Source organism: Scyliorhinus torazame, chromosome 14, assembly GCF_047496885.1.
Source record: "Scyliorhinus torazame isolate Kashiwa2021f chromosome 14, sScyTor2.1, whole genome shotgun sequence".
NCBI lineage: Eukaryota > Metazoa > Chordata > Chondrichthyes > Carcharhiniformes > Scyliorhinidae > Scyliorhinus > Scyliorhinus torazame.
The window spans coordinates 119,967,120-119,981,756 of record NC_092720.1 but is presented as its reverse complement, the minus strand read 5'-3'; the positions used below and the strand labels follow the sequence as shown (position 1 = coordinate 119,981,756).

At 45.2% G+C, this 14,637-nt stretch overlaps 1 protein-coding gene across 5 annotated transcripts in view; it reads left to right on the top strand.

The window, feature by feature from the left end:
* Positions 1-14,637, top strand: part of LOC140389974 (rho guanine nucleotide exchange factor 4-like) — a 636,618-nt gene that overhangs the window by 197,210 nt on the left and 424,771 nt on the right. The window contains exon 1 of one of the 5 annotated variants that reach the window (XM_072474701.1): positions 10,510-10,703. The exons of the other annotated variants lie outside the window; for them this stretch is intronic. Coding sequence (XP_072330802.1) covers positions 10,662-10,703 — 42 coding nt within the window. The 5' untranslated portion in view covers positions 10,510-10,661. Of the gene's footprint in view, positions 1-10,509; positions 10,704-14,637 lie in introns of those variants that run through there. 5 annotated transcript variants of the gene reach the window in all.

The window sequence follows — 14,637 nt, the reverse complement described above, 5'->3', positions numbered from 1 at the left end:
CACGAGGAACATCTTGCCCATGAAAGGACTGGCAAAGTCCAGGCCACTCCCAAGGCTGAAGGTTGGATGTAGGAGGTAGTGTCTGCCATGTCTGGCAAGGGCTGCACTGGTGCACCATGCTTTCAATGTCCTTGTCTATGCCATGCCACCGGATGTAGCCACGTGCGAGTATCTTCATCTTTGTCTGGCCCGGATGGGCACTATGCAATTCTTGCAACATGGGCTCTTTGGTCAGGGGTGGCACTACCACTTAGAAACCCAAAGTGTGATTCCACCCTCACAACTGAATTTGTCCTTACCATTGAGGTATGGTCTTAATTGGCCAGATTTGCTGTAGTGCCACCCGGACAAATTCATTTATTTCACATTGATAGGACTGGGTCCCTTTGTGTCCAATTCTTTATGTGGCTGGCAAATTGTCCAGAAACCTCAACGCTAAGATTTCTTGAGGATTGACTGGGGTGTTAGGTTCTTTGGAAGTGGGAGCTGACTGCATGAGTGTTCAAAAACCTGGCTAATGCTGAAAGATGTGGTCATAGGTCGGTAACAACAAAGCCCAATGTTGTACTCTGGGAGAGGTGATTGGTGGCATTGCCTTATCCTCATGAAGGAGCCAAAGCAAGGGCTTGTGGTCCTTTATGATTGTATTTTTAAAAAAAATTTTAGAGACCCAATTCTTTTTTTTTCAAATTCTGGGAGCAATTTAACATGGCCAATCCACCTAGCCTGGACATCTTTGGAGTGTGGGAGTGAGACCCACGCAGACACATAGACAGTGACCCGGAACCGGGATCGAACCCAGATTCTCAGTGCCGTGAGGCAGCAGTGCTAACCACTGAGCCACCGTGCAGTCCCCGTTATGATTGTAAAATGTGAGTCATAAACATACTTGTGAAATTTATTGACACCATAGATTACAGCAAGGCCTTCCTTCTCAATTTGCGCATATTTATGCTCAGCATCAGAAAGCATTCTTGAGACAAAGGCAGTTGACCTCTCTGACCAATGCTCCATTGGATGGGATAGAACTGCCCCTATCCCATATGGTCAGAATGATGGTTTTTTGGGGGTCAAAATGAGCCAGTAGGCTGGAAGCATGCAGGGCTGCTTAACATATTGGAAGGCTTGCTCCCATGTTTCCTTCCAATGTCATTGCTATTTTTTCTTTAAGAGCATATGCAATGGCACCAATGTGATTGTGATATTTGGAATAAAATAACTATAATAGTTTACAATACTCAAGAAGGACATTAATTCTGCTGCCTTCTTGGGTGCCTGGACTTCCCTTCTGGCTCTCATATTGCCTCAAAGGTGTAGGTTCTTCGAGACCTAGGTAAGTGAAGTCACTAGCTTGGACAGTGCTCTTCTCATGCTTGAGTTGGATTCCTACATCTTGGTATCTTCTCAATACTCTTCTAAACTTGTAAGATGTTCCTCATGTGATGTTCCTGTTATTAGAACGTCACCCAGGTAGATGATATCCCTTGGCAATGATCATAGGTAACTGAGTATTTTGTTGCTGATATGAATGTGAAGTCACTGTTACAACATCTGAAGACTATCTCAATTGGGGCTGTTTTGCTCACTTTCACCATTTTCAATCTGTATATTGTAGACTCCTCGGGTGGGATTCTCCATTCCCGACGCCAGTTTCATAATCGCCGATCGGGTGGAGAATCCCTTTGTACGATGGAATTGGGGGCGGTGCCTGTTTTCAGATGCTCCGCCCCCTCCAGAATGGCATCATCGAGGAGCGCGCCGCCTATCATTGGGAAGGCCTCAAGACGTCACCTGAGGCCTTCCCCTGATGGGCCGGGTTCCCGTCCGCATGGGGGGGAATTGTGGTCTCAGCGTTCGACAACTTGGCGTGGCGGCTGCGGACTGTGTCCAGCCCCGCCACAATTGGGCGGGAGCCGTGCTGCTGGCCGGGGGGGAGGGCTTCGGCGAGGGCTGAAAAGACTGATGGGGGGTAGCCAGGGGGTGTCCAGGGGGAGCACTATCTGACAGGTTGGGTCCGCGCACGGCCGACGCCATGTAGTACGGCGCGACCGCTGCAGGTCGTCGCCGTGTGCATGTGCGGCAATGGATCCGGCAATTCTCCAGCCGTTTTTGTTGTGGATATCGGGCGTTTTACGTGACGCGGCTGCTACCCCCTCACCGGTTGGAGGATTGGTTGCTGGGGTACTGCCGCTTTTTCTGATGTAAAACGCCACAGATCCTCTGGACATAGCCTGAAAATCGGAGATTCCAGCCCCTCATCTGAATTAATTTACTAACTTTGTTCACTGGTGAAGTGCTTTGCTGCTTATTTTTGAATTTGGGTGTTCTAGTTGGGCATGGGAATGTGCCTGGATATAGCCCTTCTTATTGCACCAAAAACAAACTCTCTGCAGCGGCACAAGTCTTGGGAGTGATCTCACCTGCACGATAACAGTCATCTTGACATCTGGGCTGACGGCCCAATTACGTTTCGTGGCCTCTTGCAGTCGTACCACCCCACAACTGGTTCACCTTGCCCTCTAGCATGCTTTGAAGCTCTGACCGCACCCTTCTCAGTGCACTCTATTACCTGGGCTATTGCCGTGTCTAGGGTAATCTTTGTTTCAGTTACAAGCTTCTTTTGCACACTAATGTTGTTAATACCGCATACTAAACAATCATGCAGCATGTCATCAAGTGCTGCACCAAACTCACAGTGCTCAGCCATTTGCCCGAATCTGGCAGCAAAAGTGGAGATAATCTCTCCTGGGTCCCTGATAGTCGAATTGCACTTGAATCACTACAGTATGATCGAAGGTCTGGGGTTGAAATGCTCCCTGACCACCTTCACCAACAGGTCAAATGACTTTGTGTCAGGAGCCTTTGGGGACATCAAATTTCTTACAAGGTTGTCGGTTGTTGGCCCACAAACTTTTTGTAGGATAACTTTCAGTTTATCCTTCCCTATTATTTCATTTGCATTGAAGAAGTAACGGAGCCACTCAATGCAGTGGCTCCAGTCTTCAGCCCCTGATCGCATGGATCTAACTTCCCAATCATGGGCATTTTCCACTCACTGTTCTCTAGTATAGTCGACACATTGCGACTCTGTGTTCATCTTGAAGGCTTCTCCCTTGAATTTGACGACTGCAGCTTGCGATCAGTACAGTTTATACTCGCTGTCAATGTGGTGGCCTGAGGCAATACTAAGTAGACGGTAGTAATGAAGAATGAAGTGTTTATTGGCAACTAAAATGGGTAACGTATGTACAGGCGCAGAGTCTATATTGGATTGGATTGGATTTGTTTATTGTCACGTGTACCGAGGTACAGTGAAAAGTATTTTTCTGTGAGCAGCTCAACAGATCATTAAGAACATGAGAAGAAAAGGGAATAAAAGAAAATACATAATAGGGCAACACAAGGTATACAATGTAACTACATAAACACTGGCATCGGATGAATATAGGTATTAACACTCTGGATTCTGGGTTCACTCCGGCCAGAGCCATTTCAGCCCCATGCTTTTTACTCATAGGTTGGCCACTGTTTTTAATGTGTAAACATCTGTCGATCTCAGTCTTGAACATACTCGATGAATGAGCATCCACAACCCTCTGAGACAGACAATTTCAAAGATTCACCACCCTCTGAGTGAGTCAATTCTTCCTCATCTCAGTCATAAATGGCCTGCCCCCTTATTCTGAGACAGTGTCCCACCTGGCTTTAAATCCGGTGGAAAATGTCGAAAGGTGAGGTGCGGTTCCCCTAGTTTGTATTGAGCTTCGATGGAATATATAGCAGGCCATGGACAACAAGGTCAATGTAGCAGGCCATGGACAACAAGGTCAATGTAGCAGGCCATGGACAACAAGATCAGAATGGAAGAAATTTGGAGAATTAAAATGACAGTCACTGGAAGCTCATGGCCATGCTTGTAGACTTAATGAAGGTGTATCACAAAGTGGTCACCCAGATCCAGATTTCTACCACAGCAGAGAGCTTCCCTGTTGTGGCAATAATCCTGTTCAGTGCAAAGAGTGGTGGGGGCATGGGTGACATTAAATCAGCATAGAGATGTGGGGGGGTATGAGTTTGCGTAGAATGGGAATATGGAGTGTGGTGGGGTAGAATGTTTCTTTGTTTCATCATTATTGTTTTATTTAATTACGCGATGCTGGCTGTGAATTCATTGCGGGGTCGCCTGACCTGACTCCTATTTCAGACCGTCTCCACTTTAAGAAGGACACGAGGAATCCACACTGAGTAAAATAAAGAAACCAAGTTTTATTTAAAACACGATAAAGCACAGTTAGATCCCCATTGGCTGACCTTTTTAAACAGAGGTCAATAGAGATCCACTGCCCCTAGCGGGGGAGCTCGTATTCCGCAAGGACCACGGGGAATATAATCATTCTCACCCCATAGACAACGTGTGGGATATTGCACACACCCCTCCCCCAACCAAAAACCCACCCGTGGCGGGGGCCATTTTTATAAGCTGGACTTGCCCAGCCGGGAAATCACCTGACTCTGCGCTTCTGACCCGGGGACAAAAATCTGGGGCCCCTGTCCGTGTCTGATCTCATCTGTATTGGGTGATCACATTGTAAGCATGGAATACATAGGGCGGCACGTGGCACAGTGGTTAGCACTGGGACTATGGCGCTGAGGACCCGGGTTTGAATCCTGGCCCAGGGTCACTGTCATGTGGAGTTTGCATATTCTCCCCGTGTCTGCGTGGGTTTCACCCTCAGAACCCAAAGATGTGCAGGTTAGGTAGATTGGCCATGCTAAATTGTCCCTTAATTGGAAAAAAATAAAATAATTGGGAACTCTAAATTTTTTTTTTTTAAAAGAATGGAATACATACTAAATTCAAGGAGGTACAAATAAATCTGGAAGGTTTCATGACTTTCCTTTAAACTCCCACCCTTTTCTTACCTTTACATCACCCACTTGGAAGGAGTGTTTGCGAGTCTTTGATGGTGAGGCGGGAGGAGATCTGGCATTTCCTATGCCGTCGGGGACATGTTTCAGAGGAAAGGTTGCGGGTGACAGGGGGTGAACCAGGGTGTTCTGGATGAAACAATCCCTACGGAATGCTGAAAGGGGTGGAAGGGGAAGATGTGTGTAGTGGTGGAATGACACTGGAAATGGCAGAAATGGCAGAGGATGGTCTGTTGAAAATGCAGGTTGGTGAAATGGAAGGCAGGGACAAAGAAACCCTATCATGATTCTGAAAGGGAGGGGAAGGGGTGAGGGTAGAAGTGTGTGAAACAGAACGGACACCGTCGACCACATTGGGAGGAAATCTTCTGTTCACAAAAAGAAAAAGCAATCAGAAGCACTAGTGTGGATGGCTGTTTTGGAGAAATTGGGCGAATAGTGTCCTCATGGGAAGTAAAGTGTGAGGAAGTTGTATGGTTCCAAGGGTTTGTTGAGAAAATTTTGTTGATAGCCCATCCGCAGAAATGGGGACAGAGAAGTAAACGAAAAGAAGGTAATGTAGTGATCTGCATATCTGTATGTACACAAGGGATTAATGTAAAGACACTACAACTATGCAATCACTAGAGGGCAGCACTAGAGATGTATAAATAGACAGACGGAAGCAAGGATCACTCTCTTCACAGGAACAGTAGTTAGTGACCAGACACAGATAGACAGTTCAGCATAGGTGTAAATAATCATAAGTACTTCTTAGTTAATCTTGTTCATGTAACATCTAGTTTAAGCATTGGAGAGAGAACAAGCGCATCAACGTTAATGAGTTAGTTAATTCATCAACATCTGGAAGACTCAGTGTTAATCAACATTGCGTTAAGGATCATTCTGGAAGACGCAAGTGAGTAACTTATATTGCACAAAGCAATACAACATTACTATCAGAAATAGTAATATAACATGATACCAGGCTTAACTTCAAGAAAGCTTACTAGATAGATTAGATACAACTAGAAAGAAAGAAAAAAAAAAATAGTACCGGATATTCGACTTTGGAAGACTTCACAGCATTCGGATCCCTTGAACAACAATTGGCTCGATGGACCAAGTTCAAGCTCCACGTCTACTCCAAACTAACGGTAATTTTAAATCTAATTAGAAACTTTTTAAACAGCAATTCCATATCTTTCTGGAAGCACATGATTTGAACACCGCTTCTGAAGCTAGAAAAATAGCTCTGCTTTTATCCTTTGCAGGAGGACAGGCTGTAGAAATATACAACTCTTTCACTTACTCTGGAAGAGAGGACAAGAGCAAACTTGATGGGATAATTAGAAAATTTTAAATCCCATTGCAAAATGCAGGAAAATAAAATCTCTTGAGAGATTCAGCTTCACCAGACACTTGCAAAAACATGGAGAATCATTCAACAGCTTTCTCACAGATTTAAAATCACTGGCACAAGCCTGCAACTTCGCTGCTTTAAGGGACTCAATGCTCAGAGACCAAATTGTAAAAGGTTAAATGATGAGGGACTCAGAAATTCATTCTTAAAATGGAAAGATTGAACACTGGAAATCGCGATTGAAAAGTGCATATCACAAGAAAAAAATAATCAGTACCCTGAGTTTTCACAAAGAAAGAATGCCGAAAAAGTTCTCCACGAGGCTGGGAAAGTTAAAATGGTGCCGCAGCACATTTTAAATGGCATTCATCCTGACCGGGGATGCACATGCAAATAACCACAAAAGATGCAAACCGGCAAAATTCCGTTCTGCGCATGCACAGGAAACCGAAGCCGCGCATGCGCAGTTGAGAAAAACTACGCTGGTTGAAGATTGCTTTGCGCATGCACAAGAAGCTGCGAATGTGCATTTGAAAGAAGATCGCAACCAGTCCGAAGACCGATTTGCGCATGCGCAAGAAGCTGTGCATGTGCAGTTGAAAAATCACACTCGGATTGAAAATGAATTCGCGCATGCGCAAGATTACGCGCATACGCAGTTGGAAAAAAAAATCACACAACGTCCGATGATCAAATTGCACATGCGCAATCGACTATTATGCATGACTTCACAAGCATCATGACGTCAGAAGACTCAGACCACGCCCACTTAAAGGGAAAATGCACTCAAATCACAATCAAGACTCTTAAAGGTACAATAACCAAATTTTTTTACCTCAAAATGCACACATTGCCTGAACTTGAACCAACAGTTGAAAATAACTTTTGCAGCATCCTGGAACAAGCAGTTTGCAGCATCCAAAGTTAAGAGCACATTAACAAATCCAAAACTAAAGAAGATGATTTGTTAATTAAAAGTGAAGAGCACAAAAACAAATCTAAATCCAAAACTAAAGAAAATGATTTATTAATTAAAAGGGAAGAGTGCAAAAACAAATACAAAACCACAGAAGATGATTTGTTTATCAAAGAATACTACTCAGACATGGTTGAGTTATTCGGATATGATGATCACAGCATCAGCCACACGGTTGCAAAGCCTAATACGACTCTACTCATGATAAATTAATCCAGTACCATGATGTACTGGCAGATCGTTGATACATTGGATGACAGCAACGTGTCAAATAGCCAAGAAGAAAACAACGCCACACAGAGAGTACTGACCCACTCCGTTGAGAGAGCGCTGATCGACTCCACAGACAGAACACTGCACGACTCCTCACAGAGAGCGATGAAAGCCTCCATAGAGAGAGTGACGCAAGCCTCCACAGAGAGCTCGTTGACAGACTCCAGAATGGAAGTAATTAAAGACTCCAGAGTGACAACCATGCCTGAAGAAGACTATGAAGGTCTAGCCACCTTATTTCAACAACGGAAGAAAATCTACCCAGCTCATTTAAGCAACAACAAGAAGACTATGAAGATCTAACCACCTTATTTGAGCAACCAGAAGCAGACTATGAAAGTCTACCCAGCTCATTTGAACAACAAAAAGATGACTGTGAAGGCCTATCTACCTTATTTGATGAACAACAAGAAGACAATGAATGTCTAAACACTGTATGTACGAATAGTGACAATGTGATCACAATCAGCATACACGATGTGCAAGATCACAGCGAGACAGACAGATCTCAGCTCATCTGTACAGAAGCACTCAACAATCAAAGTAAAGCTACTCTTGAGTCCAGTGAGACCGCATCAATTAAAACCTCATCTACTCTTGACAACCTACAAGAAACTGAAATCTTGATGACGTTGACTCCAGAAGAGGAGCCCCAAGAGATCAAAGATGAAGCAGATCAACTAGAAATGACTCCAGAAGAGGAGCACCAAGGAATCAAAGAGGAATCAAATCAACCTCAAATGACTGATGTCACCAGGATCAATGCAACATCAGATCATTCTCACAAACCTCAAGTCGAAATGCTCAATGAACCATCAGATACCACAAATGACACTGATACCAATAACTTTGAGAATGACACAAATTATCCACAAGGAACAGTCATTGAGCACAACAAGAACAACAACAAAAACTACAACACAAAGCACAAAAAAACTACAACAAGAAGCACAACGAAAACAACAAGAACAACAATGAAAACAACAAAAACAACAACCACAAGAACAACAACAGAAACAACAAGCACAACACAAACAACAACAAGAACAACAACGAAAACAACAATGACAACGGCAGAAAAACAACAACAACAACAATGAAACAATGACCTGTACAAGATGGTACAACTCTGCACATGAAGGGCAATGTAACAGCACAATCCAAAACAATGGCAAGAGTACAAACATAACATGGCATGACAACGAATCTCACAAATTCATATTTGCTCCAAAACAAACAAGCCAACCAGTTTTCAAGGTAGATGATATACAAAATCAATACCGCAAGCACAGCAAAAGGTCTAGGTCAGACAACAAAGATGACATACAGAATCGATGCCGCAAGCACAGGAAAAAGTCCAGGCCAGACAACAAAAGTGATTTGACCATTCAAACACCTCATGATGACTTGTTGGTTACTAAAACACAAGAACCCTGATGATGTTCACAAAGACATTAAAATATCAACATCACCACTTCAACAACAGAAGAAGAAAGAAACTCAACCGACTATATTTATAAAGCTTGGACTCATAAAATTCTTTACAGAGATTGGACTCATAAATATTAATTGGCTTTGTATAAATATCAATATCATCACAACTTGTACAGATATACATATCATCATTTATCTACCTGTTTTGTACAATTTTCTTTAACAAGGTACAGAAAATATGTAAAAAGATAAAAAGGGGGGATGTAGTGATCTGCATATCTGTATGTACACAAGGGGTTAATGTAAAGACACGACAACTAAGCAATCACTTGAGGGCAGCACTAGAGATGCATAAATAGACAGATGGAAGCAAGGATCACTCTCTTCACAGGAACAGTGCTAGTGACCAGACACAGACAGACAGCTCAGCACAGGTGTAAATAATCATAAGTACTTGTTTGTCAATCTTATTCATGTAACATCTAGTTTAAGCATTGGAGAGAGAACGAACTCACAGTTAATTCACCAGCGTTACTCAATAAAGTATTTGCTCTAATTGGAAGACTCCGAGTGTTAATCAACATCGAGTCAAGGATCATTCTGGAAGGCACAAGTGAGTAACTTATATTGCACAACGCAATATAACATTACTGTCAGAAATAGTAATATAATAGGTAATAGTCCCGGATGGGTGATGTAAAGGTAAGAAAAGGGTGGGAGTCTGAAGCAAAGTCATGAAACTTTCCAGGTCAGGGTGAAAGCAGGAACTGGCACTGATCCAGTTACTAGAAAAAGTGGTTTGGGAGGTGTCCTGATGGGACTGGAACAAAGAATGTCTCACAACCAGAAAATGGCAGGCCAAGCTAGGACCTATACCCATAGCAACACCCTTTAGTTGACCTCTGTTGTTAATATTCCAGATTCAGCAGTATTTTACTATTTAGCCTTTTAAAATCTTGCCATTCTGCTGAGGAACGAGGAGTTCACCCCATTCATTGAATACTGAGTTCTCACCAAAATCATTAAGCAGTTAATGATTTTTTTTTTTTTAGTTTTGTTTTGAAATGTTCACCACAGTGTCACAAATGCATCAGGTTAATGGGCTTATTTTACAACTAGAACTATCGCAGCTGCTTTATGTACAGGAGCACTGTTCAAAACTTTGAAGGATGAGGCAGATGGAATTTGTTCAGGAATTCTGTTGATGTTCAGATTTACAGTCCCTCATCCTCCACAACCTCGGTGTTTGCCTTGCTTTAGAATTCATCCCCGCTCTTTCTCACTCTCTCTGTCTCTCGCCCTTTTTGAATTCACAGACCACTTTCTTTGCAGACTTGACATAAATATTGTGCTTCTGGCTCATGCACCATACTTGGACGAGCCCAGGGCCTGTGGCTGTTCTGCAACTAAAATTCAAAAGTGCTTGATCAGTGATCCAGTGAATTGTTGCCGTGGTTACTATGCTAATCTGCGGCCTACTGTTTGAAAGACAATAAAGACATTTTCCCAGACTTGCAGAATGTGGCTCGGAATCCAGCAAAAAAAATCTGCTGGTAGATGTAGGGGCTTTGCCGGAGATACAGTCATTTATCAGGACAACTGGATTTGCTACAAATAAATACGTGGAGAGCCGGGACAGTATCATTCTGTGTGAGTTGCTGTTGGTTTGGGAGCCTACATATCCCCAATTAAGATACCAGGGGCACCATGCTTATTTCTCCTGAGATCACTACTGGGAAGTTACAGAAGGTAAGTTATACTGTAAAGCAGCTGATTAATCCGTGAATCTGTTCTCTTAACTGAGAGTTTGATGAGCACTGCTGACTCAAAGTACATTCCACACAAAAAGTTTCAGAGAGCATGTTCAGACCAAATTGAAGACACTAACATTTCAATAGTTAAAACCTATATGCTGTTCAGTGATTCGACATCAAGCCAAAAGCATGCAGGTTTCTCAGCTGAAGGTCAGTTCGATAAGGAGGCTCCTTCACATCTGACAGCCTGATCGTGTCTGATGGGAAAATGAAAAACTACTTAGTGGACAAACATCTTGTCCGAGTCGCAAGAAGTTTGGTTTCTCGGACTCGTTTTTGAGAATTGGATCATTTTATTTTCTACTAACACCACGTTTACCCAACCAGTGCTTTTGGAATGCCAATCGATAAAATTTTAAGCTATAGGGGAAAGTGTACTTTTGCAGTCACCAAAATGCTCTTAAACTAGGTTACATCAATTAGCATAATGTAACTAAAAGTCGTCACTCAGTCCAAATATCAGAGAAAGGAGTAAAATTTTGTAAGTTTTTTCAATTGACCCTGTATCTTTCAGTGGGGGCAAAAATAGACATCTAATTTCCTGGAACACATATGTCATTACTTTTGTGCGTCAGGACACCTTGGGAGTTGCCCTGTATCATATGCGAGGTGAAACATTAAACAGAGGCTTTGGGGACGGTTCACTGGCCGGGATTCTCCAAGCCTCCGCGCCAAAATCACGCTCAGCATGGGGGTGGAGAATGGGGCGTCAGACCCGCGATCGGGTCCGACGCCGGCGCGCGAACCTCCGGCGACCGGAGAATCGGCAGCAGTCGCGTGCGGTTGACACGTGCCGGTCGGGGGCTGTTGAAAGAGGCCCCCGCAGCAATTCTCCGCGGTTGACCGGCTGATTTCCCGCCAGCGTGATTCACGTTTGGTTCCACCCGGCGGGAGATCAGTATCGTGGCTGCGGTGGCCGTCCTGGTGGGGGCGGGGGGGGATCAGTCTCCGGGGGAGGGAGGGACCTCCACGATGGCCAGGCCCGCGATCGGGGGGAGGTCCAGCTTCTTGCCTGCCGACCCACTGTGTGTGTTCGCCATGTCACGCATGGACGGCGCGGATGCGTGGAGCACTCCGGTGCCGTGCTGGCACCTTGCTGCCATGGAATCGCTGGGCCAAGGGACCCGTGAACGCCGGCGTGAAACACTCCGGTATTAACGCCGGTGTCAACACTTAGTTGCTGTTTTGAAGAATCCCGGACACTGGCCCCGGCACAAATCCCATTACAGCCGGAGACTCTCACGGGAGCGCAATGGCGAGATCTACCCCATCCCTGGTGGTGATGTAATCAGGTTCACGCTCAGCGGTGGTGTGACCCTGATTACCATACATTTTAATATATTTAAATATACAAAATTGGCTGAAAGCCGGATTTTCCGGGAACGTCTGATGTGTTCACCCACGGGTGAGCATTTGGTTCCAAAATTTGGTTCCAACTCCATCTACAAGTTTGCTGATGACACGACCATAGTGGGTCGGATCTCGAATAACGAGACAGAATAGAGGAGGGAGATAGAGAACCGAGTGGAATGGTGCAGCGACAACAATCTCTCTCTCAATGCCAGCAAAACTAAAGAGCTGGTTATTGACTTCAGGAAGCAAAGTACTGTACACACCCCTGTCAGCATCAACGGGGCCGAGGTGGAGATGGTTAACAGCTTCAAATTCCTAGGAGTGCACATCACCAAAAATCTGTCCTGGTCCACCCACGTCGACGCTACCATCAAGAAAGCACAACAGTGCCTATACCTCCTCAGGAAACTAAGGAAATTGGCATGCCCAAACTGACTCTTACCATATTTTACAGATGCACCATAGAAAGCATCCTATCTGGCTGCATCATATTCTGGTATGGCAACTGCTCGGCCCAAGACCGCAAGAAATTTCAGAGAGTCGTGAATACAGCCCAGTCCATCACACGAACCTGCCTCACATCCATTGACTCCATCTACACCTCCCGTTGCCTGGGGAAAGCGGGCAGCATAATCAAAGACCCCTCCCACCCGGCTTACTCACTCTTCCAACTTCTTCCATCAGGCAGGAGATACAAAGATCTAAGAACATGCACGAACAGACTCAAAAACAGCTTCTTCTCCGCTGCTACCAGACTCTTAAACGACCCTCTTATGGACTGACCTGATTAATACTACACTCCTGTATGCTTCACCTGATGCTGGTGTCTATGTATTTACATTGTGAACTTTGTGTTTCCCTTTTAAGTGTTTTCTTTTTCTTTTCTTTTATTTTCATGCACTAAATGATCTGTTCGAGCTGCTTGCAGAAAAATACTTTTCATTGTACCTCGGCCCATGTGACAATAAACAAATCCCAATCTGCAGTGGGACTTGAACTCAGAATGTCATCCTTAGAGATGCGCATGTTACCAACTGAGCCACAACTGACACTCAATGCAAAGTTAGTACAGCACAGCAAAGTTTCTGTTGAAAGATAACTTCTGATATTTCAAATAATAGGGATTCTCCGGGGCCGCGAGCCAACACGGGAATTGTGATGGTCCAGTGAATCGGGTGGGAGGCAAAAAACGAGTTTCATGCCGGGCGACAAACTCGTTTCAAGTTTCCTGCTAGCCCGACGAGTTTCCCGCCCAGACCCGGCAAGAACGTTCAAACACCTCTTTAACTGGGTGCTCCGGTTTCCTCCCAAAAGTTCCGAAAGACGTGCTGTTAGGTGAATTGGACATTATGAATTCTCCCTCTGCGTACCCAAACAGGCGCCGGAATGTGGTCACTAGGGGCTTTTCACAGTAACTTCATTGCAGTGTTAATGTAAGCCTACCTGTGACAATAAAAAAGATTATTATAAGTGTGACATGGCAGCGCGATATAAACAGTAGAGGCAAGGGAATGTTGGGGAAGAGGGCAAGATGGGGGAAGGGAGATCAGAGGGAAGGGAGGGGAGGTGAGAGAAGGGAGATCGGAGGGAAGGGAGGGGAGGGGAGAGAAGGGAGATCGGAGGGAAGGGAGGGGAGGGGAGAGAAGGGAGCGAAGGAAGGTATGGGAAGGGGAAAGAGGAGGAGAGGAGTGGAGGGAGGGAATAGACCTAGAGGAGGGGAGGGAGGGAGGGGACACGGGGGGGGGGAGGGGAGGGGACACGGGGGGGGGGGGAGGGGAGAGGAGGGGACCCGGGGAGGGGGGGAAGTGAAGGGAGGTTGGGAGGATGGGAATGGGAGGAAGAGAGGGAAGGGGAGGAGACGAGGGAGGGGGTGGGAGGGTAGAGAGGGATGCGGCGGGGAGGGTTGAGTTTTTCTTTTTTTTTGACGTTCCTGCCTGGCCTTCCGAATAATCTGATACTCCTGGATATTTAACTCCCAGTCCCGACCATCCTGAAACCAAGTGTTGATGCCGGCGTAAACACCGGAGTGGTGTACGCAGGTGGCAGCGGGCCTCTTGGCCCAGCAATTCAGCGGTGTTCAGGGGGTGGCACGGTGGTTAGCACTATGATTTCACAGCGCCAGGGTCCTAGGTTCGATTCCCTGCTGCGTCACTGTCTGTGCGGAGTCTTCACATTCTCCCCGTGTCTGCGTGGGTTTCCTCCGGGTGCTCCGGTTTCCTCCCACAGTACAAAGACATGCAGGTTCGGTGGATTGGCCAGGCTAAATTGCCCTTTGTGATCAAGAAGGTTAAGAGGGGTTATTGGGTTACGGGGATAGGGTGGAGGTGAGGGCTTAAGTGGGTCGGAGCAGACTCGATGGTCCGAATGGCCTCCTTCTGCACTGTATGTTCTTTGTTCTAACCCTGATTTAAATCACATTATTGGACAGGAAGTTCTGTGCCCCACACTTGGTCTTTCGAGGAAGCTCTTCAGACTACCTCTTTAAATACAACTGTGGTTAGAAAGAACAGCTGCTC